This window comes from Cynocephalus volans, chromosome 2, assembly GCF_027409185.1.
Source record: "Cynocephalus volans isolate mCynVol1 chromosome 2, mCynVol1.pri, whole genome shotgun sequence".
Classification (NCBI taxonomy): Eukaryota; Metazoa; Chordata; class Mammalia; order Dermoptera; family Cynocephalidae; genus Cynocephalus; species Cynocephalus volans.
The window spans coordinates 153,754,772-153,781,936 of NC_084461.1; the positions used below are offsets into that span (position 1 = coordinate 153,754,772).

The 27,165-nt window shown below is 36.0% G+C and overlaps 1 protein-coding gene across 1 annotated transcript in view; it reads left to right on the forward strand.

The window, feature by feature from the left end:
• The window catches only part of CREBRF (CREB3 regulatory factor), a 55,029-nt gene extending 32,357 nt beyond the window's left edge, over nt 1-22,672 (forward strand). Inside the window, exons 5-9 of the mRNA XM_063086544.1 lie at nt 2,826-3,020; nt 4,318-4,507; nt 5,684-5,757; nt 15,002-15,124; nt 21,263-22,672. Coding sequence (XP_062942614.1) covers nt 2,826-3,020; nt 4,318-4,507; nt 5,684-5,757; nt 15,002-15,124; nt 21,263-21,378 — 698 coding nt within the window. The 3' untranslated portion in view covers nt 21,379-22,672. The remainder of the gene's footprint in view (nt 1-2,825; nt 3,021-4,317; nt 4,508-5,683; nt 5,758-15,001; nt 15,125-21,262) is intronic.
• Nucleotides 22,673-27,165: the final 4,493 nt, after the last annotated feature.

A 27,165-nucleotide genomic window follows, 5' to 3' on the forward strand; every position in this document is an offset into this window, starting at 1 on the left:
TCTAACCAACTGAGCTAACTGGCCAGCCTTCTCAGTCTTTTAATATGCTTATGTGCACTGTGATTTGGCAAGAGAAAGATGCAGAATGAGAATTTCTTAAAATTTGTTTGACCACAGAATTCACTCGTAGGTGAAGCCATATCTTTGATAATAGTGTTCCTCAGCACATACTCTGAGAAGTATTTACTGAACCTAAATGCTAGACCAGTGATCTGCGCATGTAATTTTTCTGCATTCTCCTTGATCACAGTAATCTCTACATTGAAAGGTGGATAGGTATAGGCGGCTAATTCATTGTGTGTATATGTATGTGTGTGTGTGTTTGTTGGTGTGAGATGGTGGATTGATTGTGTAAGCTACTAGAAAATATTAATGTATTAGGTCAAAAAAACCTGATGGCCCTTACATACCTTTTTGGAAAAAGGGTGAACATATGTAAGTAAATGAAACTAGTAACTAATTTGGGTAGGACAGAAGAAATCAAAAATCTTTTTGACTTTTCAAGCTTTATATGTAATGTATTTGGAAGAAATCCATTCATACCATTTAACTAGTTAGGCACATGGAAAGTGGGAAGCCCACTTGGAGCTAGACTCCTTGAGTCATGGGACCTGACTCAATCCCAGCTCTGCCAAATCATATCAACCCTCCATGAGTATGTCACTTTGTGTAAATGGGGTTAATAAGCTCTTCCTCACCAGGCTAAGTCTCAAATGAAATATGTGAGTACATTAAGTGAGGGAGACAGTGTTTTGCCAGAAATCCAGGCCACCTGAGGAGAGGCAAAGGTAGTTGCTAGCTAAGGGAGCATATCAAATAAAGTATCTGGGGTGATGAGTTGCCTGAGGAAGCTGTATATAAAATTTTTTTCCTGGTGCTTTGGGCTGGCATAGACTTAAGTGTGGAATACCAGTTATTGACATTGGTGGGAAGGTCAGAGTGTTTTGATTGGTGGATCTGCCTGTCTTGAGGTATTCTCTGTCAAACTAGGGTAATGTCTGTGAGCCAGTAGTTTTTGCTTAGGCTACTAGAGCAAGGACCTTTTTAAAAAGGCCATTTCTGGTGCCACAATGTGGCCCTTGTACCTTTTCCAAAGCTGGGTTAATAACTGGAACAGGATAAACTTTTTAAAAAATTTAAAATGAAACATAAGTAAATAGGCCAAAGCTATTGTTTCATGTATCTAACACAGTTTTTTAAAATCAGACTTCTGGAAGTGATAGTGTCACTCAACTTGTGCATCATTTTTTATGAAGAACCTCAGGTTCACTGTCACACTGCTTGCCATATTGTTTTAAAATACTTCATGTGCACTAATATAATGCTGTTAATGCTGCAAAAGCTTGTCTTGACTGTTGCCTAGAAATCATTCTGCTCTCCAAATTGATTCTTTTTTTTTTCTAAGTTAGGTTTATTGAGTTGTTATTTTCACAAAGTAACATTTAGTCCCCTTGCAGTGTATACTTCTGTGAGTTTTGACAAACGTATATAGTCATGTAACCACCACCACCATCAAGATACAGAATAGTTTGATCACTCCCCAAAATTCCCTCATGTTCCTCATCCCCTTCCTCCACTCACAAGCCCTGGCAACCACTATATTCCTATAGTTTTAGATTTTCCAGGATGTCATATAAATGAGACCATACTCCTGATTGATTCTTACTCTGAAGAAAACTTGATAAAATTCTAAAATTTGAACCCCCCCCCCCCACTAAAGAACAGTTATCATTACTTTCTTAGTGACAGTTACAGAAGAGTCATGTTTTTAGGACCAGTACCATTTTGCTTGACCAGTACCATCCAATTTTTCTGGGCCACCTTGTGTCTGAGATTGTGTACATTCTGTGTATGGCCCATCTCCACTCCCCCATGTATCTAACATTAATGATGTGAAGTACATCTAAAATGGCCATTCTCTGAGGGTATTTTAGATTTATAGATCATCCTGTATTGGGTCTGCCCAACAGTTCTAGCAGCTCAGAATTAAGTATTTTCTGAAACTTCCTATTAGTAACGAAAAAATACCCCCTCTTTTTTTTTTTTTTTTTTTTTTTTGTCGTTTTTGTGACCGGCACTCAGTAAGTGCACCGGTCATTCCCATATAGGATCCGAACCCGCAGCGGGAGCGTCGCCGCGCTCCCAGCGCCGCACGCTACCAAGTGCGCCACGGGCTCGGCCCAAAATACCCCCTCTTAAAAAGTGAAGTAAATGCAAATTGCTTCCAGTACAGTATTTAGCTAGAATTGGCATTTAAGTTTTTATCTGATGGCCTGTGTGTGAACTGTCATCTACTGTACTTTTCCACAAGGAGTAGGGTGGGAGGTAGGAAGAAAATCATGGCTGCCTAACAAAACTCTGCCTAGTAGGATAACATCATAGAAATGCACACAGCTTTCTGTCTGGGATGTTTTGGATATATAAATATTAGAAGCAAGAGACTTAAAAATCACAGTATAGTGTCCAGATCCTATTATCTAATGGTACTATTGACATTCCTGTAGCTATATTTAATTGCTCTCTCAATCCTATGTGAAAATACCATAAAAAGTATCATATGCTAACTTAGAAAAACCAAAGAGAAATCTGAGGAAGATAAACTGTACTGTTGTGTAGTTGTCTATGTTTATTAATCTCTGAATATATTATGAGTTATAGATTTACATATTAAAAGTTGTTTTATAGATCTGGTTTATTATCCTTGACATGCCAATGATGTTTTCAGATGATAGGAAATATATACAAATAGAATAGATTTTTTTGTTTGTCCGGATTGGTTTATTGAAATTTATGGAGGTTAAAAAACTGGGGGCTTTCTTTTTTAGGCTATGAAAATGATTCTGTAGAAGACTTGAAGGAGATGACTTCAATATCTTCTCGGAAGAGAGGTAAAAGAAGGTACTTCTGGGAATATAGTGAACAACTTACACCATCACAGCAAGAGAGGATGCTGAGGCCATCTGAATGGAACCGAGAGACCTTGCCAAGTAATATGTATCAGAAAAATGGCTTACATCATGGTAAGAGGGTATTGCAGTCAAATATTTAATGTCACTTGAAATAGAGATACTAAACCATAATGATTACTCAGTGTACCTAGGTATTCAACCCTACCTAGCAAACTGGAGAGGGGAACAGTAGAGTTGCTGTATTTGCCATGACTGCTCTTCATTCACAATAGCTTTTACCAGTGTTGAGAGCCATCACTAAGTAGGGAGGAGGGACTGTGTAAACAGTTTCATTTTTAGTGCCTTCTTATTCTACTTAATACCATCCAGGAAATGATCAGCAGGCTGCTGTCCTAAACTGTAACAGTAGCCATACCAGAAGGGTTGGGGAGAAAGCAAATGAGCTCTAGCCTCCCTTTCTTCCATTCTTGTCTAATCCCCAGGCCTAAATGTAAACGGGGAGACTGGATTCAAAATTGTGGTGGGAGAAAGAATGAGGGAAAGAAAAGAAAGGAGGAATAGTTGCGAAGAAAATGAATGGGGAGAGGAGAGTTGAGTAGTAGGAATCGGGAGAAGCTTTTAATCTTAGGTAGGTCAAATTTTGGACTGTGAACTCAGGAAGCTGTGAGTAAGCAGAATTTCTTCTGCACAAATGTTATTTTACATCAATCCGAAGTCTACTGAAAAAGGTGGGGAGAGGAAGTACAGGTAAGCTTGGTGCTCAGTAAACAGCTTAGTCTTCACTCATGCTACAGATTTAAGTTGATAAGCATTTCTGAGGACAGGAATTGTATCTGAAGTATATTTGTGCCACCTTTTCCCTTTCCACTAGCACCCAGATCTGTACTCTATTGTCTCTCAGTGAGTAATTAACCAAGTTTTTACCTTCAGATTGATTTTTCTACCAGATGTGAAAATATAAGTCCAATAAATAATTCCAAGTAGCGTGTGATTAGTACTAGGAAAGTTGTTCAGTAAACTGTAGAAGTTCAGAAGACAAGAGCCATCCATACCCTTTGCCTGGAGTGATAGGGCAAGACCCCTTGAGTCTCCTGTAATGTCAGATCAATCAAAAAGCTGTCATATTACTTGTTGGATTTTTGAGTCCAACATAAAAATTTATATGCCTGACAAATTTTCAGTCTAGCATCAAAGCATCTTGCTCTGAGTAAAATTTCCAAACTCTTTTCTGCCCCATTTCTTGTAGCCACAAGTTGGGAAGGAGAGGAGGTTTTAAACATGTTGAGACTTGTGAAACTTGCCAAGACTTCCTAAAAGAAAAGGAGGGAAGGTTAAAATATGGCTGTGGAAAATGTGTCTCTTGTTAATTAAAATGATCTAACTTAAACTTCTTTTCAATTGTCTATAGGGAAATATGCAGTAAAGAAGTCACGTAGAACTGATGTAGAAGACCTGACTCCAAATCCTAAAAAACTACTCCAGATAGGCAATGAACTACGGAAGCTGAATAAGGTGATTAGTGACTTGACTCCAGTGAGTGAGCTTCCCTTAACAGCCCGGCCACGGTCAAGGAAGGAAAAAAATAAGCTGGCTTCCAGGTAAATGCTAATAATGTTCACTCATGTGCTAAAGTCTAGGAGGTGAGGTTAAACCCTAAATGAGTTTTTATAGAAGAAGTGACTGTCAACCATTATTCAGAAGTTGTATTTTTCTTTTGAAATTACTACAATGAGAGTGTTACAGTTTTTCATTTGGCAGGAAAAGGTGATATTTATGCTTTATGGAAAAAGTTTTTACAAGGGCAGAGGTGAATGGACTCAAGTGTATTATAGTATAACAATAAAAAATTTTATCGTAGCTTTATTTTTTGTTTGCTTAGTCAGGCTTATTGAGGTATAACTTACAGTGAAATTCATCCTATTTTATGTATATCTTTTTGAATTTATATATCTAATCATATAACCACTACTACAATCAAGATATTGAACATTTTCATCACCTTAAAAAATTTCCTTATGCCTATGTAAAAGCAAACTCTTTTTCTGACCCTTAGTTTCTCACAACCACTGATCTATTTTGTTTTTATAGTTTTGCCTTTTCCAGATGGAGTATACTTTGTGTAGCCTTTTGCGTCTGACTTCTTTCACTTAATATGATGCATTTGAGATTCATCCATGTAGTTGCACGTGGTAGTAGTTCTTTTTTATTGCTGAGTAGTATTCCTTTGTAGGGTTATGTTACAGTTTATCCATTCACCAGAAGGACATTTGGGTTCCTTCCAGTTTTTGAAAGTTATGAATAAAGCCACCATAAACATTCACTTACGGGTGTTTATATGAACATAAGTTTTCATTTCTCTTGCATAAATAATATCAACGTGAATGTTTATAACTTTATAGGAAATGGCCAAACTGTTTTTCAAAGTAGTTGTATGTACTATTTTACATTGCAGCCAGCAACATATGAGGGTTCCACTTGCTTCACATCCTCTACAGTACTTTGTATTGTCAGTTTTTTTTGCTTATTTATTTACTTATATGAGCTACTCTAATAGGTGTGTACTGGCCGTAGCTTTATTTTTGAATGTGTGCTAAATTCTTAAAAATCAATTGTGTAAATGGTTGTGTTGTATTTTTTGGTAACTCAATTCCTTGATAAATATCAGTAGGCATTAATTTTGGGTTGATATTAGAAAATGTCTAACAGCAGCAAAAGAAGAGTATTCTGAATATTCACTTTTAAAAAAGTGAACTAATTGCTCTTTTCTTTCACAGAGCTTGTCGGTTAAAGAAAAAAGCCCAGTATGAAGCTAATAAAGTGAAATTATGGGGCCTCAACACAGAATATGGTAAACCTAAGCTTTTAAGAATTTGGTTAACCTCCTGTTACTTTGCTGACCACTCTTTTTCTTTAGCTTTGTTATTTGCATTTCCTGCATTCTGCTCAGTTTTGGGCTAGCCTTCTTTTTGTTCATCCATTCAGTAAGCCATGTGCTTGCTTGCATTCATTCTTTTTCTCCTTTTAGTATGAGTGTCTGTATCTGTGGCTCTCCAAGCCAAATCTTGTTTCTATGCTAGCGAGCTAACCCACTTATGATCACAGTAATTTATTACTTTTATTTTATAATTGTGTTGCTAAGTTAGCCAGTTTTGTTTTGTTTTGGTTATTTTTGTTTGTTTGTTTGTTTTGCAGCTGGCAGTACAGGGATCAAACCCTAGACCTTGGTGTTATCAGTACCATGCTCTAACCAAATGAGCTGATTGGCCAGCCTGGGTTAGTTAGCCAGTTCTGTTGACTGTTTTTAATATTTCCCTTGAATTGAGTAATGGTATTTTAACTTTTGTGTGGATAGTTTAGATCTGTGTTTTCCAAACTTGATTGCTTATTGAAATTGTCCGTGCAATTGTTGAAATACAGATTCCTAGGCTTCTCCCAGATCTTCTAAATTGGAATCTGTGCAAGTAGAACCCAGGAATCTATTATTTTTAACACTCCCCAGATTATTCGTGTACAACCATCCTCGCACATATTTGGGAACCATTGATTTTGATCTAAACCACAATGCTTCCAAATCTTTCACATCATGGCACATGTAGAAAATTATTGTCTCTGAGGCATCCTGGAATATAACACCAGTAGGCTACTTATGGGAAGAGGCCCCTGTGGGCGGAGGGGCTTATTATCTCATACATCTGGAACCCTTTTACAGCACATTAGGGGGTTGGGAAGCTCTGGTTTGATCTCCCTTCTCCTTTGATCTGTTTAAGCCCCCAGTATCATAATTGGTATGTCCTTTGTCTCTAAAATCGTCTACTTCAGTGTGTAGCTCTTGGGCAAGTTGTGTCTGAAAGCAGAACAGTGTACAAAATGGTCAATTATTATATGTTTCTAGAGGTTTTCTTAATTTGGCATGATGTCTGGCACACAGGTGATCAAATAAACTGCGTAATTTTTTGTAATCCTTTATGTTGATTTTTTTGTTTCTATTTATGAGGACAGAAAGATGCTTTCTAACTGTAAAGTTTACAACTTGTGAAATGAACTGATGTTTTCATTCGTTAATGACCACTTAGGAACTCTAATCAAGGTAAATATTAGGTAAAAACAATAGTTGGTTTGTTGAATGGAACCTGTCCATTTTTCTATTGTTTTTTTATTTTTATTTTTTTGGCTGCTGGCCGGTACAGGGATCTGAACTCTTCACCTTGGTGCTATAACACTGTGCTCTAACCAACTAAACTAACTGGCTGGCCTCATTTTCTATTATTCCTTCTTGCTGTTGAAGCATTTTGACTTTAAGCTCTGTGAGTGGCTCCCTTTTTTCCTGGTAGATATCTGGGAGGCACTATGTTTCCACTTGGTGGAACACTTATCCACTACCTATCTGTTAATTCCAGTTCTAGAATTCAAAGAAATTCTAGAATTTGTGATTCTCAGATTAATGACATGTAAAAAAAGATTTTGGGACTTGAGAACATAGGCTTACCAACTTTATATTTTGCCAAGTGAGGACATTAAAAAAAACCCATTATCTATAATAACTATAATTTCATGCAAGGAAGAATATTTTAGTATTAAAAAATTGAGAAGAGCATAATCTCATAATAGAATAAATTCAGCTTTATGAAAAATTTACTCTGTTGTCCTTATACTTTTTAATTTGTCATGAATTAGTATTGTTCCAAGGACTAGCTTCAGGGACCCACTATACTTCTAATCACATCCTATCGCACCAAACTTCCTTCTTCTGTGGGATTCCTACTACCGAAGCTCACTAGAGACTGCCCTGTGAATCTAATGTAAATTTGTTGACTCAGAATGAGAAATAGAATGCAAACTATATGGGAAAATTTAAGTCAGAAAATTCCTGGATGAACATGGTATCAGAAGAGGGAGATCGATCTGTTTGTGGAATTTAATGTTTGAACTCAATTTCTGAGAGCCAGATGCTTCCATTTCCTAACAGAGGTGTGTGGTAGTATGAGAGCCCCTCCCCTCCATCCTCTTTGCCCCCTTAGTGTGCTCAAATGGACATTGCCAAGGTTCTAGACGGGCTGGTCTGCTCTAATTTTGATTTTGCAGTGTTTTTTTTCTTTTAAAATAGCCTTATTTACTTTTTAAAATTTATTCTTTATTAGCATATTCATTGTTACAAATCATACTTACTCTTTATGCCTTTTATCCATTCTCTCTCCTTCCCCCTCTACTTGCCCCTTCCCTCTCCCCTCTAATAACCATAGATTTGTTTTCTCCATCTGATAGACTAACTGTTCCTCCTGATAGACTGTTCCTCCGTTGGTTTGTTGCCTAGATGATCTGTCCAGTGCTGAAACAGGTGTGATCAAGTCCTCCCGTATTATTGTAAATCAGATGATTCCTCTATTACTCTGGAGTGCTTAGTGGAGAGAGAGGACTCTTTTTTTCTTTTTTCTTTTTTGGTCTCTGCTGGTCCCTCTCCTTGTGTCAATGCAGTTGAGAGTCTGGCATGCTGTCTGCACAGTGGCTATGACTGCTGCTATAGAGAGTGACCACTTTTGTGGCAGCCATGGCAAATGCAGTGGCTATGGTGGGCTCTGCCTGTGAAAATGGTGTTTTTGGTGTGCTCTTTACCTGGTTGTGGCTGGGTTCAGCTTCTTCCGGCTCCATACCTCAGGACTCCAGCAGGGCCCAGGGCAGTGGTAGCAGCTTGCCTAGTTGCAGCTGGGTTTGGCTTACCCCGGCTCCGTGCCTCAGGACCCCGTGGGCTCTGGGGTGATGGCAGCAGCTTGCCTAGTTGTGGCTGGGTTCGGCTTCCTCCAGATCCACACCTCAGGATCCCACAGGGCCCTAGGGTGGTAGTGGCAGCTTGCCTAGTTGCGGCTGGGTTTGGCTTCCCCCAGTTCCATGTCTCATTTTAAGATATTGCTACAGAGCAGTTGGGGGAGAGAAGGAGAGGGGAAGAGGGAGGGAAAATGGGTGGGAAGAGGGGGAAGGGGGGTTGCGATCAAGGCCCATGGCCCCCCTTTCATTCCAGCAGGGGAGACCAGGGGGCTTCCAGTGGCTGCTGGGTTGTTGCTGGGCTGGATGCAGATGTCAGGGTGGTGTGGCTAAAGCCCTCGGCCACCCACTGGCTTGGGTCAGGAGCATGGGGCACTTCCTGCGGCAACTTGGTGGTTGTTGCTGGGCTAGTTGCGGATGTCAGGGAGTCATGAGGCCATTGGTCCCCCCACCGCCCTGTCTCGGGAGCCCAGGGTGCTTCCTGTGGCAGCTCAGTGGTTGTTGCTGGGCTGGTCATGGATGTCTAGGAGGCATGGCTGAGGCCCTTGGCCCCCTACCACTTTGGCTCAGGAGCTCAGAGGTCTTCCAGTACTTCTAGGTTTTATAGGTATTCTAGGTGGCGTTAGACCTTTTTCCTAGTTAATATCACTTTGTCTCTGATCTGTGGTATTTTGTTTTTTCTTTCAGTTCCTCGTTGGATTATTCACTGTTCGTACCACTCAAACTCTGCACTGGAACTAATTTGTTGTCATTTGCTTACTTCTAAAATGGGGAAACTTACTGTGGGCACCAGCACTTCAGCCCTGTAGTTGCGCTAAGCTAAATTGCTTCATTGCTTCTGATTCCCTGGGGAAGGCTTTTTGTGTAGCTCAGGTTTTAATGGTTGCCCTTGTATGTACTACCGGGTCTTGTGAGGCCCAGTACACCTGAGTTGTGTGGAAACTCTGGTTTGGGCCTGAGTCTTTCCAGCAAATGGCATCCCCTGCAGTTCTGTATTCCTGATCAGTCTCCACTGAGTGATTCTGTGCTGCGTAGGTCAGATGTCTACACTGTGCCCCATTGTTCCCCCAGTGGGCTTGTATCCCCCACTGCCTGCACTCCAAACACTTTCCATGGGATAGGCCGTGTGCCTGTCCCTTCTGATGACTCACCAGCCTCTGAGTGGTTCCCGTTTTCTGTTGTCTGTGGCTCCTTGTTCCTGTGTGGGTCCATGGGAGCCCTGTTAGTGGTCTTGCTGGCCTGGGGGCTACCAAGGCCCTATTCTCCCCTGCCACCTTCAAGCAACTTCACAGGAAGGGCACAGCTGAGGCTTTTGCCAGCTCTTGTTCCATGTGCTCACTAGATCCAGCCTTGAAGCGTCTGGGGCTTGAAATGGTAGGAGCAATCCTTTCTTTCTCTCGTCATGGCTTCTCCTGCCTTCATGAACTCCATAGGTCTCTCCTCCTCTTCCCCTGAGCTCTAGCAGCCCCAGCTTGGCTGTCATTGCTTTTCAATAGTTGTAAATTGGTTGATTGTTGGGAGCGAGTGACACTGGGGACTGTTTGTTCCACCATCTTGACTGGAAGCCTGCATCCTTATTTACTTTTAACCTGTTGCGTATAGGGGAACTTCATTGTTTCCCATAAATCTAGCCTTCTTGTAAATGTCCTTACTTATATTTGAGTAAATAGTGTTCTCTCTCAGTTATTCATGGAGAAGAAGCATACATTTCTTATTTCATGTGATTTAGGGAGTTAGCTGTACTTTTCTTGTTTAATTACACATTTTACATATATTGGCCCTGTGTGTTGTTTTAAACTGTTCCCCTCTTATTAGTCTGTTTTTTGTGTCGCTATAACAGAATACCCAAGACTGGGTAATTTATAAAGAACAGAGGTTTTTTTGGCTCACGATTCTGGGACAGCTGCATCTGATGCAGGCTGGCCTTGGGCTGCTTCTACTCATGGCGGAAAGCAGCAGGCAGCCAGTGGGTACAAGCAGATCACTTGGTGAGAGGAAGCAAGAGAGAGAGAGAGGAGGTGCCAGGGTCTTTTAAACAACCAGCTCTCTTGGGAACTAATAGCATGAGGACTCACTCACTACCGCCCCCCCCCCCCCAAGAAGAACATTAATCCATTCATGAGGGATCTGCCCCCATGACTCAAACAGCTCCCAGCACTGCCACACTGGGGGTCAGATTTCCACATGAGTTCTGGGAGGACAACACATCCAAACTCCATCATCCTCCCTCCATTATTTTTCACTTCCCTCTTCAACCTCAATCTGCGTTGGCCTCTTCTCAGTGTTAGTAGATGAGGAATAGCAAATCACTGGTTTCAAAGCAGTGTCTGGAGAGGTACACCTATGGTGTATTAGGCTTATCCAGGAAGAGAGAACCAATAAGATATACAAATCTCTCTCTCTCTCTCTTGCTCAATATATGAGGGGATTTATTAGGGAAATTGGCTCGTGATTATGGAGGCTGAGAAGTCCCAGGACAGGCCATTTGCAAGCTGGGGACCATGGTATGCCCATAACCATGGGGGTTGTTGGTGTAAGTCCTAGAGTCCAAAGGCCGGAGAGCCTGGAGTTCTGATGTCCAGGGGCAGAAGAAGAGGAGTATATCCCAACTCCAAGAGAGACAGACCAATATGCCTTTACTCTGTTTTGTTCTTTCTGGGCCACAAGCCAATTGAATGGTGTCAGCCCACATTGAACAGCGGGATCTTTCCCACTTAGTCCACTTGGAGTCACATGCCAGTCTCCTTTGGAAACACTCTCACAGACACACCCAAAAATAGTGCTTTACCAGTTTTCTAGGTATTCCTTAATCCAGCCAATTTGACACCTAAAATTAACCATCACAGGAATCCTATGTGTTGAAATTGGAAATGTATTTTCCCCAACTTTATTGAGGTATAATTGAAATACAGTTACTTTATACATATTTAAAGGATGTAATTTGATTAGTTTGGACATATGCATACACATGTGAAACCAATCAAAATAATGAATATCTTCATTACTTCCAAAAGTTTTCTAGTGTCCTTTCGTAAGCTATTTCCATCCTCCACTCATGTCCTTGAGAAGCCACAATCTGCTTTCTGTCACTACAGATTAGTTTGCATTTTCTAAAATTTTATATTAATGGAACTATGCAATATGTTCTCTTTTTTGCCTGGCTACTTTCACTCAGCATAATTATTTAAAAATTCCTCCATGTTGTTTCCTGTATCGATAGTTAGATCGTTTTTGTTGCTGATCCTTTTATCCTTTATATTCCATTGTGTGGATGTACTACAATTTGTCCACTCACCTGTTAATGGATACTTGGGTTGTTTCGAGTTTTTGGCTTAACCACAGGGGCTGGTTGTGAATATTTTTGTACAAGTTTTTGGGTGGACCTATATTTTGATTTCTTTTGGTTAAATATCTAGATGAAGGAATGATTGGATCATGGGATAAATGTATGTAAGAAACTGTCAGACTGTTTTCCAAGGAGACTGTACTGTTTTACATTCTCAAGAACAGTGTAGGAGGCTTCTATCCTTGCCACTACTTGGTAGGGTCCGTCGTCTTATTTTTACAAATCTAATGGGTATATGGTGGTATTTCATTGTGGTCTTACTTTGCATTTCTCTGATTAATGACATTTGAACCTTTTTCCTGTGCTTACTGACTATTTATATATTTTCTTTTGTGAAGTGTCTTTTCAAATATTTTGTCATTTAAAAAAATTGATTCGCCTTCTGAAGATTTATTCTGGATACAAGTTCTTTTATATATGTATTGAAAATATTTTATCCCAATCTTGGGCTTGCCTTTTTGTTTTCTCATTGGCATTTTTCAAAGAACAAAAATTTTTAATTTTGATGAAGTCGAATTTGTCAGTTTTTTCTTTTTCTTTGTTTTTCTTTTGGCAGCTGGCCAGTAAGGGGATCTGAACCCTTGACCTTGATGTTAGCAACACCACACTCTGACTAACTGAGCTAACCAGCTAGCCCAATTTTTTCTTTTATGTTTCATGATTTTATCAACTCTAAAATTCCAAATATTTTCTCAATGTTTTCTCCTAGAATTTGTAGTGTTGGGTTTTGCATTTAGGCTTATAATCCATTTTAGGTCAATGTTTGTGTATGGTGTGAAGTAAGAGATGATAATTATTTTATTCTGTATGATCAAACACCTTCATTGAAAAGACATTGAACTGTTTTTGCACCTTTGTTCAATCAGTTGACCATATATGTATGAGTTTACTTCTGGACTTTGTATTCTGTTTCATTGATCTAATTCTCTACCTTTATGTGAATATAAACCTGTCTTGATTACTGTAGTTTTCTAGTAAATCATTAAGTCAGGTACTGTTAGTCCTTGTTAGTCCTCCAATTGTGCTCTTTGTTTCAGAGTTGTTTTGGCTATTCTTATGTGTCCATATATGTTTTAGAATTGGTTTATCACTTTTTACAAAAAAGGTTACTGGAATTTTGATTGGGATTGCTTTGAATCTATAGATCAATTTGGAGAGAATTATCATCTTAAAATGGAGTCTTTCTATCCATAAACTTGATGTCTCTCTCCATCTAAGTCTTTAATTTGTGTGTGCCATGTTCTTTAGTTTTCAGTGTAGAGCACTTGAACATCTTTTGTTAACTGTATTCCTCAATATTTTATATTTTTTGGTGCTGCTGTAAATTGAATTATTTTAGAAATTTTATTTTTGAACTCTTTGCTACTAATACATGAAATGGAGTTTTGTGTATTATTCTTGTATCTTGTGATCTTGCTAAGTTTATTTATTAGTTCCTATAATAAAGCATGTAGATTCCCTGGGATTTTCTACTTAAGCAATCATCATCTGCAAGTAGGGATGTTTTTTATTTCTTCTTTTTTTTATTTTTATACCTTTTCTCTTTCTGACTTATTAAAATATCTAGGACATCCAGCACAATATTGAGTAGAAGTGGCAATTGCTTTGTTTGCAGTCTTGGGGAAACCTTTTACCTTTAGGTATGATGTTGGTGGTGTACTTTTTTGTAGAGAGATGCCCTTTCTTATTTTGAGGAATTACCCTTCCATTCAGAGTTTCATTTATCATGAATGGGTGTTGATGCCTTTTTTTTTTTTTTTTTTACCTCTATTGGGACAATCATATTGTTTTCCTTTATTCTGTTAATATGTCACAAATTCACCTACTAATGTGGTGAATTACATTAATTGATTTTTGAATATTAACCCAACCTTGATTTCTTGTAACGAACTCTACTTGGTTATGATGTATTTTCCTTTTTATGTTGGAGTCTATTGCTAATATTTTGTAGGATTCTATTCTAATATTTCATTTTGGATTCCATTGTTAATGTGTTGTTAAGGATTTTTATATCTTTATACAAGAGGGAAATTGGTCTGTGATTCTTTCTTTTTTCTTTTTTTTTTGTAATGTCTTTGTATGGCTTTGGTAGTAGGGCTATACTGGCCTCATAGAATGAATTGGGTTAGGATTTCTCTTCCTCTTTTGTGAGAAAGTTTGACAAAATCGATTTTATTTCTGCATTGTACATTTGATAGAATTTGCCATTAAAACCCTCTGCGGTTTTTTTTTGTTTTGTTTTAAGATTATTGGTAAGTTCAACTTTTTTATTAAAAATAGTCTATTAAGATTTTTTTCATTTCTTCTTGTGTTGATTTTAAGTTGCATTTTCAAAAAATTTGTCCATTTTATCCAAGTTGTTAAATTTGTTAGCATAGTATTTTCTTATTTTTAATGTCTGTAGATTCTGAAGTGATAACCCCTTTTTCATTTCATATACAGGTGATTGGTGTTATCTCTTTCATGATCAGTCTATCTGGGGGATTTATCAATTTTGTCGATCTTTTCAAACAACCAGCTTTTGGCTTTGTTAATTTTCTGTTTCATTGATTTCTGCCCTTTATTATTTTCCTCCTTCTACTTAACTTTGGGTTAACTTTGTTCTTTTGTTTTCTTAAAGCTTCTTAAGGTGGGAAAAATTGTTTTTAAAGTTTTGTCTTTGAAGGACTTGGTTTGATTTATTTAATAAACATTTACTAATGTCCTGTGGTTTGGTATACCAGGTACTATCACAGGTCTTAAAGCTATGAAGACAAGTAAGCCAAGTTGTTTACAGGGTAGTAGACATTGGTGTATGTCTACAATGTGTTATCAAAAGTGGCACATCATTTGAAATTAGTTTCTTTGGACAGGAAAACTTAAAACATCACTGCTTAATGTTTTCTTACACATTCTCCATTTTAAAAAATTTAGTATCTGTTAATTCATAATTAAAACCAAATTCTTCCGTGTTAGTGACATGTTCCAAGTGTTTTGTTCTGTCTTCCAGATAATTTATTGTTTGTAATCAACTCCATCAAACAAGAGATTGTAAACCGGGTACAGAATCCAAGAGAGGAGAGAGGACCCAACATGGGGCAGAAGCTTGAAATCCTCATTAAAGATACTCTTGGTAAGAAGAATATTGGATAAATTCATAACAAATAATAAAATTTTGTATAAAATATATTATTCAAGGGATACTATAAAAGTTCTTTTAGTTTAAGGGAAAAGTCAAGTGCTCTCCTTTATGAGTAATTTTATCTTTTGACATTTAGCTTTCATAAATATGTACTGCTGGTTACCACAATTTGTAAGTTTAGACTTAATCACTGAACTATTTTGACACTTAAGAAAACAAAACCTTCCATGGGGTGAGAAAAAAAAAAAAAGGCCTCTGACCAGTCAAGGCTTCAGTTTGCGCTTTAGTGGGGATTCTTATTTGTTTTACTCAGCAATACATTTCACAAGACTCTAACAAACTTGGTTATCTGGTTTCCCATCCCTGAACAGATTGTACAACATGGGGAGGACCAGAGATGCAGCAGGCGTCCAGAAGCCAGCAGACTGAAAGCTGACAGGGAGGAGAAAGAGAGCTAGTGTAGATATAGACATGAGAACTCCAAAGGTGAAGGAGCTTAGCTGCCATAGGAACAAATAACCTTATAGATCAGTAGTGTCTCGAGGGTATCACAGCATAATACAATCCATGAAAACTCAGAAAATTAAATTAACACAACAAAAGGTCAAATGTTTGTCTTGAACAAAATTATATTTATATCTTGGCTAGCCAGTTAGCTCAGTTAGTTAGTGTGGTGTTATAATACCAAGTCAAGGGTTTGGATCCTTGTATCAGCCAGCTGACAAACCCCCCCCCCAAATTATATTTATATTGAAAACAGTCTTAGGTGAAGAGTAGATCTTAAATGTCAATATTTTCCTAAACTGTCACTTACTTCCTATTTCTTTATAGGTTAGTACAGTACCCAAACATTAAGCAAAGTGGAGCAGTAATGACGAGTTTGCTTGACTTTTTCTTCAAATGGATAGATGCTATTTTAGTATTTTATGTAGTCTTTCAAAGCATTTCTGTCCTTTCTTTTTGTTCAAAAGCATTTGCAGTCTTCCTTTATTAGGTACTGAGGGAAATTTAATATTAAAAGAAAAACACTAGTTTTACCTTTTCACTTTTTAATTTAAAGGCTTTTATGTTAAGCTTGTATATTTCCTTTACACTTGAAAATTAGTTTTACCAGATGTAAAATCCTTGACTCACATTTCTTTCCTTGAGTGTTTTGAATACATTTCTCTATTTTCTTCTAGCATAAAGTGTTGCTATTGAAAAGCTAAATTTTTGTTTGTTTTTGTTTTTTTGCGGCTGGCTGGTATGGGAATCTCAACCTGTGACTTTGGTGTTATAAGGCTGTGTTCTAACCAACTGAGCTAATAGGCCAGTCCTATTTTTCTTTAAATCCAGTGATTCTACTAGACTGTGTTATAGAGTTGGTCATTCGAGGTTGATATTCTCATATACACACTGTGCTCTTTCAATATGTAGTTTCAAATCTTTTTAGTATTAGACCTGTCCCTTGCTTTGCTTTTCTTGTGCAGGGACTTTTACTATTATCTATAGGTTGCCTATCTTCAGTATTTGTCATTTTTTCTCGAATCTTTTCTCTCTTCATTTTTTAAATTTTAAAATTCTTTCTCTTTTTCATCTTCTGTTTCTCTTAAAGCATTATTTGCTGTTCTCCTGTTTGTTTTTTGTTTTATTATTTGTTGTTCTTGTGTTCTTTTTAATTTTGTTTTAATTTCAGGAATTCTTTTTTACTTTTGTTTCTAATTCTTTTCTGAGTTCTGTCACCTTATTTCTGTTTTCTGTTTCTGATTTGTGTTCTTCTATGTCTTGTGGCATTTTTTAAAATATCTTTTATTTCATTTTGAAATAACAGCAGGTTGTAGTTTTTATCTTTTTTGTGGTCATGTCTTTAGGCAGGCTTTCATTGTTTGTAGAAATGTCTTAGTTTCTTTTTTTCTTTGTATAATCATTTATGGGATTTTGACCTTGATACTTTTCTGTTGCTCATTTATATGTGAAATTAGTTATACTGAACTTTTAAAAGAAGATTATGTTCAGAATAGATTTTCTAGCTTTACAGCTCTCTTTTCAGTTAATGTTTTAAAAAAACATGGCATCTTGCTCTCTGAGATTTTTTGTTCTCCTCTCCCCCCATTTTATCTGGACCATATCTTTCTTTCATATCTTTTGTTCCTGTTTTATTCAATTTTAATTCCAACCCTAGAGGTTCCTTATCAGTGCTGGCTCTTGTACTACAAGAGAGTCCTGGCTGGTCAATTTTCTGAGCTGACAGAGGCTAGATTGTGGGCCCCTTCAAATATTACTGGGGCCCCTCGCATTCACCTTGGATTCACTATTGGGTTGGAGAAAATCTGTCATTGCTTCGGCTGAATTTCTCAGGTTGGCCTCCTGTGCTTTCCAGTGAGTAACCTATTGGCTCTTTTAGACTTCTGTTTTTTTTCAGATCCATTACTTCTTTTTGGGTCATCCCACATAAATACTGATAATGTTGATACCATGCAGGTCTTATAGCTTTTGGTAGTTTGTTTCCGCCCTTTTGAACTTTAGAGTTCGTGGGGATACCTTGTCAGTTGTAAATGTTTTCCATGGGTTTATGGTTTTGCTATTTAGTTGCTCTGTTTTTATATTGGGAAATGGAAATTAAAAATCTATGCTGCCATACAGCCATCTTCCCATAATTTCCCTCTGACCAGTTTAAATATGTTGGAATTTCTTTTTCTTAAAGGTTTGGTAGAATACTTTTTGAAACTCTCTGGCCCAGTGTGTTTTTTGTGATTAACTTCTTTAAAACTTGCTCTATATCTTTTATGATAGTTAGTCTATAATATTACAACCTCTTCTGGAGTCAGTTTTGATAACTTATATATTCATAGAAAATTATCCATTTCCACCAGGCACTCAAGTTTATTACAATTGAACAAAGCAGTCTTTTTTTATATTATCTATACCCATGGTTAGTACTTCATTTTCACTTCTTATTTTGTGTATATTGTGTTCTCCCTTACTTCCCCCCTTATCCCCAGTTTCACTTTCCATAGTTTCGGTTACCCACAGTCAACTGTTGCCCAAAAATATAACATGGAAAATTCTATAAATGTAAGTTTTAAATCATGCACAGTTCTGAGGAGTGTGATGAAATCTCATGCTGTCCGGCATGGGATGAGGATCATCCCTGTGTGTCCACCCTGTGTGCACTACCTGCTCTTAGTCACTTGGGAGCTGTTTTGTTTATCAGCTCCACTGTCAAGGTATTGCAGTGTTTTTGTGCAAGCAACCCTTATTTTACTTAACATTGGCCCCAAAGTGCAAGAGTAATGATACTGCTAATTCTGATAGGCCAAAAACAAACCATAAAGTTCTTCCTTTAAGTGAAAAGGTGAAAGTTCTCAACTTAATACAGAAAGAAGAAAAATCATATGCTGAGGTGGCTAGGATCTGCAGTAAGAATGAGTATTCCATCCATGAAATTGTGAAGAAGGAAAAAGAAATTCATGCTAGTTTTACTGTCTTACCTCAAACTTAGATAATGTAGTAGATAAAGGGCTTGGTATTATCTGTGGTTTCAGGCATCCACTGGGGGTCTTGGAATGTATCCCCCTCAGTTAAGGGGGGAATACTGTATTTCTTGAATCGATTAGTTGTACATTATTCTACTTTTCCCCCTGAAGAACCAACTCTTTAGTTTACCAGTTCTTCTGATTTCTTGAATTATTAGATGCTTAATTCATTTCTTTTTATTCTTTCTCATTCATTAATATAAATAAAAGTCTTTGAAATTTCTCCTGAGAGCTGCTTTAGCCATACTTCATAAATTCTAATATGTCATTGTTTTCTGAATACTTTGAAATTTTAGGTTTGATTTACTCTTTGACCCAAGAATTCTTTGAGAGAGATTAAAAATTTCCCAGAAGGTAGGGATTATTATTTTCTAGTTTTATTACTAACTTCTATTTTTTGTGATTTATTGGTATTTTCTTACCTACCTAGTATATGATTACAATTTTAAATGTTCTTTGGGCATTTGAAAAGATGTGTTTTCTTTTTTATATTGAGACTCCCATATATATTGACTAGATATTCTTAATTAGGTCTTCTTTTTCATTTTTTTGGTGGGTGGTGGTCCATGTACTCTATGTAAAACTGGGAAAGGCTCCCACTAACACTAATGTGTTTTGGTTTCATCTCATGTTTCCTGTGTCTTTGCTTTTCAATGCTAGGATGTTTAAATTAGATTTATTACTACTGTATCTTCATTATGAATTATAATCTTTCTCATCATGAAGTATATTTCTTTTGTCTTATTTACAGCTTTTGCCCTGAATTCAGTCTTGTCTGGTATTATAATCATGAATGCAGTTTTCTTATTATTTTTATTTGTTGGGTATCCCTTTGCCTACATTTTTGGTCCTTCTGAATCACTTTATATTACATCACTTTAAAAAACACTTTAAATTAAATTAAAGTAAAATTTAATTTAATTTAAATTTATATACCACAAAATCTATTCCTAGATATTTATATATATAGCATATATTTGGATTTTCTTTGTTAGTCATTCTGGGAGTTGTTATTTAATAGGTGAGTTTAGCTCATCTTTGTTTATTCATATGATCTATGTTTGGTTTTAGTTCTGTCATCAAAAGATCAACAGGATTTGTTTATATGGCCTTTTTTGCATTTTTAAATCAGTGTATGATCCATTATTATGGTTTCACTTTTGTGTCTGTACTCTGATAATTTGCAAGCGTTGTGGTTTTGTCTTGTGAGTTTTCTTTTTAACTATAACGTATACTTGATTTTTTCTCTCAACTTTTCATTTAAGATTTCAATCCTATAGAAAAGTAGAAAGAAATAGTACAGTGAACATTTGCATTTCATTCAAGTAGATTCACCAATTGTTGATGTTTAGCAAAAACATTTGCTTTATTTCTTCCTCTATCTATATGTATATTGGTGTGGGGAGGGATATTTGAAGGTAACTTATAAACGTCATGTTTCTTCATTCCTATTTCAGCATGTATCTCTTGAAAACAAAGAGATTCTTTTACTCAGCCATGATATCAGTATCATATCCAAGTACTTCAACATTGATATAATATCTAATATGGAGTCCATATTTAAATTTCCCCAGCTGTTTGAATAATGTCCTTTATAGCCTTTTTGTTTGTTTGTGATCCAGTCAAGGATCATGCATTGCATTAGTTCTATCTCTTTTTTTTTTCTACATCAGTCTCCCAGTCTTTTTTTTTTTTTTTTTTAAATGATCTTGTAAAATATCCCAACATTTGGGTTTATCTGTGTCCTAATGACTGGATGCAGTTAAATTTTTTGGCAAGATGCATCATATATCTTTCTCTTTCCTTCAGTCAAGAGGCAGATAATATTAGTTTGTCCCTTATTGGTCACACTAAGTTTGATCACATGGTTAAGAAGGTGTCAATATTTTTTACAGTATCTTTTGACTTGGCCTATGAGCAGTGACTAAATATTTCTACTTCTACCCTTTTATTTTTCTTAATACTTTAAAAAATGTACTTCTGTTATTTGATTTATTGATTTTTAAGTATCTTTTGACCTCGCTGTAGAAAATCAGGAAGATGAGAAAATCAGCATACTTACACTGCTTCCACCTTTACTTCCTCTTCTCTTCTAACTTTTCTTTTTCATTCACTTTTCTTAAAATGAAGAAAAGGGAACATAAACTTTATCTAGTAATTATAAAAATAAGTAAAAACATCCTTCAAATCTATATTATTAGTTCCGTGGGTGAAACCCATCCATGAAACATGGTGTGCGCATAGAGCAGTTGGAAGAGACTGGCTGAGAGAACAGGGAAAGAACATGTTTGGTACACCTAGGAAGCAGTGCCTGTTGGCAGGGTTTGGGTCTGGAATGTTATTTGGACTGTTATTACCTGTCATCTACCCCACTTTAAAAAATTGATTAACCATTCTTCACAGTTATTCTTGGTTTGATTATTCTAATCTTAAAATTGTGGACTCTAATCTGATGGGTAGAATTATTTTCTGGACTGCAGTAGCAAGCAGTAAAGCCCTAATTTGGAACCAGTTTGAAGCTAAAGGCCATACCTGACCCTCAGATGCTTCCTACTCCTTCCCTTCACTTCATGTCCTCTCCATTTCTAAGTATGGCTTTTATTCTTCTCTTCAGGTCTCCCAGTGGCTGGGCAAACCTCAGAATTTGTTAACCAAGTATTAGAGAAGACTGCAGAAGGCAATCCCACTGGAGGCCTTGTAGGGCTAAGGATACCAACATCGAAAGTGTAATCAGCCTCATTGGACCACTGGTCAGAAGTGTCTGCATTTGTCATGTTATCCATTGTAAATTTTCATTCTGTTTTGCATGTCAGCATTATGTAAACATTTATAATTAGGTTACATTGTTTTAAGAACTAAGTAGCATAAGTGAAGCATGATCCAAAATACTTGATTACTGCATTTTCAGAGCATAAACCATGGTTAAAACTGTTACTGGCATCAGAATTGAAACTCAAACATTTAAGTAAATGTTTAGGTACAGATTGCAAAAATATGTTAAAGCAAAATATTTTGGAGGAGTGAACATATTAGTAAAATGCCAAGTATTGTGGCAGGTTTATGCTCTGAACCACACACAATAATTGAGGAAGCATTTTTTTAAACAGTCAGTTTAGATTGTTTTTAGAATTATTGCTTTTTCTTCTAATTTTCCACAACCATTAATCTCACTTCTACATGGCACACCCAACACTCATGCCTGTGTGCCATATTAGTTGTTCATTTTCAGAGCTCAATATGATATATATAAATATAAATAAATATATATATATATATATATAAATGTCTGTGCAAGTAAGAAAAAAAAAGCATATTCTTTGTGCCTTGTATTTTGGGGAAACTATAAAACTGGTAATATTTTGTATGATGAAAACCCTAATGAGGAAAAACAAGATATATAGATGGAAAAATTATGGGGTTTAAATGTTTTTTGTTCCAACTCTTTTTCAAATTTTTTGAATGTATATAGGACTATGTTGAAATGTAGATATATGCCACAGAGTCTGTGTATTGTATAAAAAACAAAACAAAAAAACAAACAAAAAAAAAGATGGCTCTAGAAAACTCATATTTCGGTACTTGACCGGAAGAAGACAAATACTTGCACATTACTGCGATTGTTTTATTTTTTGTACCAAAGACAAATGCAACTGATATGGCAAACTGCCAGTCTAAGTAAAGTTTTGCACAGCTTACATGATACTGTATGAATGTATGAAAAAAGGAGAAAAAAAGAAAAAATTAAAAGGTCAGGGTTAGGGATCTTACTGAACTGTGAATTTTATTTCTGTTTGGGTCCAATTATCTACAGAAGGAGCATCCATACATACAAATATTATTTTGCTGTTCCTCTAGTTCGCTTCCATAGTAGATAAGTTGGTGGCCATTTAGGTGTTTGTCTTTTATTTCTGCACTTATTGTAGGAAATTTTAATATATTTCATTTTAGTAAGCTATTGATAAAATAGTTTTTGACTTTGAAAATTTAAAAGTTTATTTAGCTTATTGTAGTATACTTCCACCAAACAACCAAAATACAGATTATTTTTATTGTATTATGTATATATATATATGTAAAGAAAGAAAAAAGCTAAAAATATCTAATTCTTTAGTTGCCATTTTTCCAATTGGTGTATTATTGTGCATGTAATATTTTCAAAGATCAACACAAGCTTAAAACAAAAACAAAAAAAATTTATAGATTTTTATATTTTTGTACAGGTATTTTCAAACTAGCTTCTTCAGACTTACATGTGACTTATTCTTCTATAGTTTCTAGAATTGAGAAACATTAACACATTTAGTTTTTAGGTGCTCTTTTTTGCTCACATAAAACAGCTTCATTAGTCAGTGTTTTGACTGTGTTCAAGCTTTACCTCTTGATGAGAAATTTCTTATGTCAAGGCAGCATTATAAACCTTCCCCACAGATCTTTCCATCCTGTTTCTTACTGTTTTTTTCTCAAATCTTGTGTTTTGAACTCTGAAAACTGGTGGCTTAAAAACTATACTTAAAAAAAGGAAAACAAATGTATTTAACAAGAAAAAAAACAAATATTTCAGACCTAGCTGCTGGGAAAATATCTATTTTTTCATTACCCTCTATAGAATTTATTCTTTAGTTATATTTTGTCTATATAATGTGTTTCTTTTTCTTTTACTTTCTTCTCCCTCTCCCCATTTGCAAGCTAGAGCACATGAAGCTATAGCTTATGAAGGTTTGATCCTAGAACATACAGTAACAATGAACAATGTTGCTTACGTGGTTCTTTGACATTATGAAAAATAAACTGAGAAGGATTGTCTTAACACCTAGCTGAACTGTCATGCACAAGATTTTCCTTTGTATTTGGTGAAAATGTACCTGGTTAGTACATTCATGCCAAACAGATGATAAGCTCAAATCTAATGGTTTAATAGAACATAAATTCATTGTTTATAAAGTTTCCTTTTTAGGTGGGAGAAAGCAAAGCACAGGTTTGCAACTTGGAAGTATACGAAGTCTTGACAGGGTTTGTCTGGTAAATTGAAAAGTGTTCCAAAATATGGCAGTTTTGCAATCAGGTGAAAATTGCTTCATGATAGAGATTCAGCTGATAAGGTTTATAAAATTGCCCTTTTCTAGCTGCTCTGTTAGGAATTCTGGCTTTTGATACTTTTTTCCTGTCTGCAAACCAGAATTTGATTTTTTGGTCTTGCATTTCAAAAAAAGACTTTGAATCTGTTTAGTAGATTCCATATCCTTGCATTTCAGTGTTTTATATGTACTACTTAAGTTAAATAGTTAAAAGCTTTTAAATAGTTGAGCTTTTTAATGTTGACACTTTATTTTGTACCTATTTATATATGTATGTATATCTTAGAAAAGCACTTTGTTAAAAAAAAATTGCATTTTATATGATTCCTGCCATTTGCTGCTAAATCTGGGCTGGTCAGAATGCTGCAGCGATACTTGATCTAAATAAAAACCTGGCAGTAAAATGTAGAGTGAAAGTTAAATCCTCTTGCTGTTTTAACTTTATTATAAAGGTGACATAGGCAAGCTGTGCAGCTTTACATTTTAACCAGGGGACTCTGTGGCATTTAAAACCGTCTAGAAATGGTTGTACTTTAATGCCAGTAATAATCTGCTTCCTCTATTGTCATTAAAATATATACGTTTAGTGTATCACACAAACAGATCTTATAAGGGTGATGTAAAAACCCCAACAATTGTACATGTTCTGTTTTTGAAAATTGTGGCATGTATTTTTGGGTGAAGATCATTAGAGAAGAGCTCTCTAAAGGTTTTCTGTGTTCATACATGGTATACAGATAGCTCATAATGAAGTCCAGAATCTTACTTTAAGTGAAGGCATTGTGAATTCACCTCAAATAAACCCATTGTTCCAAAAGCAATTATAAACTTTGACTCTAGTACTACTATGATTTAAACAAACAAACAAACAAACAAACAGACTTTCTTCCTAGTTTCAGATACACTGGATTCTTTATAGAGTTTGTTTCCATATGAAAGCATGCTGTCCAATTGCTCGTGTTAAGATCTTGTCTGAGTTTTGAATTGGGTGCCACACTTTTTCAGTCAATATGATTGCTTGTTCTACTGTACCATGTATGATTTTTGTCCTTTCCTATATCCTTCATGACAGATTATGATGTGGCTTTATATTGTGCCTTACTTGTACATTTAAAACTACACATCTTCATTCCCTTCCATTTCCTAAATCTTTAACTTTGACCTTTTTGGTAAGAGAATCAGAGCTATTACAAAAGCATCATGAAGGATTTCAGATGGGTATGGTTTTAAATTCCCTCTCTTTATAGTTATTTTATATTTGTATGAAAGACCAGTTTTAAGTGGTCTTTGAATATGAGAGGGAAAGAGTAGCAGTAATTTCACTACATCCTCTTTCTCTGACTTTCATGAATTTGTCATACATCTTCTTTCTGATGCTTGACTTTATTTGCTTCTTAGCAATAGTCTGCATTTAAAGAAAGATATGTTCAGTTCATCAGCTTGAAATTGACTATTTCGTTTTTCCAGAATTTTTTAGGAGAAGAGTACCCATTTTGTTTGTTTTATAAAACAGATGACAAGTCTCTTTAAAAGAAACAGAAGTACAGTACTTTTGAAATACAATTCTGTTTGGATTTCTTTTTTTATATATAATATTCATACAATTATCTGATGTTTGCCTTCATTAATAAAGCTGTTAGTTTATTCACCAAAATATCAAGAATGGATGTGCTTTTCTTTATTCCATACATTTAAAAATATTTTAGCTGCTAAGATTTCGTTAACTCTCTAAGAAATGAATTCAAGTTGCCTTCAGCAGGAATTAACAAAAACTTACGTTCCCTTTCTTTATATAGTCTTCCTAAAATTCTGTTAAAGTATTTTCTAGTTAATTATGTAACAGAATGTTAGCATCTCTCCAAATCTTGAAACTTGAATTTTGAGAATGCATTGAATTATGCTTTCAGTGTTAAAGTAAAGGGTTTCAATTATTCTTGTAGTGAAGTCTATTGTGGAATACCATTTCCCATGGAACTGAGGCCATTTCCACAACTTTGCACAGAACTGCAGTCTTGTTCTTCCCTCGGATCATGATAAATAAGTCTCACACAGTGCCGTAATACTTGTGGATTCTTTTGTAATCTTTGTAATCTTAAGGGCATTATGAGAAGATGACTCCATGTTTTTTTAATATTTCAAACACATTGGGATGTAACAATGAATGTCAGGTGTAGGAATGGTTGTTTCGTTTTAAGGAATAAGCATGTTGGGGAAAGATGATGAAAATGTACTACTGAAAGTTATACACTTCCATAGGCAAGTGGGATTATGTGTTGAAGCATAGTCCTCATGCTTAGTAAACTGACTGAAGTTGTAGAAATTACACCTAGGAACTGAACTATGCCAAATTGTCATTTTTGTTTAGAAAAGAGGTTTGGAGGTAGTTGTAAGGGAATAGAACCCTAAAACTACTTCCAAATAGTATTTTGGAACTGAAGACTTGGTGACTAGTGAAGAACCTCAAAGTTGGGTATTTCAGTGTGCCAAGTTTGGGTGAACTAGGTTTGCCTCTTTCGTAACATTGTAAACACAATGGTGTAGTTAACTAAATTCTGGGTGGATGGGAGCGGGACTGATTACTGTGTCTTGCCCTTCGCCCTTTTTTTTTTCAGAACCAAATAACAGAAATGTGTATGTGTGTACTGTATCTGCCTTTCCACCACATTTTTATGACACTGTATTTCACTGCCTGCTTTTTTTACCTTCTTTCCTTAGGATTTGTCCTATAGCTTAGTATTTGTAGTTAACAGTGATACTAAGGCTGACAGCACAGAAGTCACAAGAGAAGAGCAGAAGGGCAAGAATTCAAAGCATTTGTTCATACAATGTGGTAACCTCTTTTGCATAGTTGCGTAGGATCCTGTTTGTAATGCTATCATAAATACTCTGTAGTTTTGGTTTTTTCCACACAACTGGAGCTATGACACTTTTTATTGGATTCAGTCTTGTCTCTTGTCTAGAAAGAATTTTATCTTGTTGACGCATGAGCTGTTTAAAAATTATTCTATTAAATGTTGGTTAATAGTTGTGCAGTTTTTCATTTCAGAAGAAAAGGCAATGCAAATGTTGCCTTTGTCTTCTGTCACCTTCCAACTCCTCAGCACTTCTAGTCAGATACAGATTCATCAGTGTATGCAACATCCTTTGTAATTTAAAATAAAAAAAGATGAAAAGATTTTGCCTTGTTTGCCTCATGTTTTCACTTTCCCTTTCTCTATTGCTTTTCTATCACTTACCAAGGTAACCATCCACCCCCCAAGATAACCTGTTCAGAAGAAATTCTAAACTAAAGAAAGTCAGCTGCTGATTGTACTGCCCCTCTATTGGTAGTGTACAAAGAGCTAACTTTTTTGACACTTTAGGCTGATTTTTCAATATTTTAATGAAATTTAGCTATTATGTAGAATTATTAGTTGATATAAGTATTTGTATTCTTCATAGT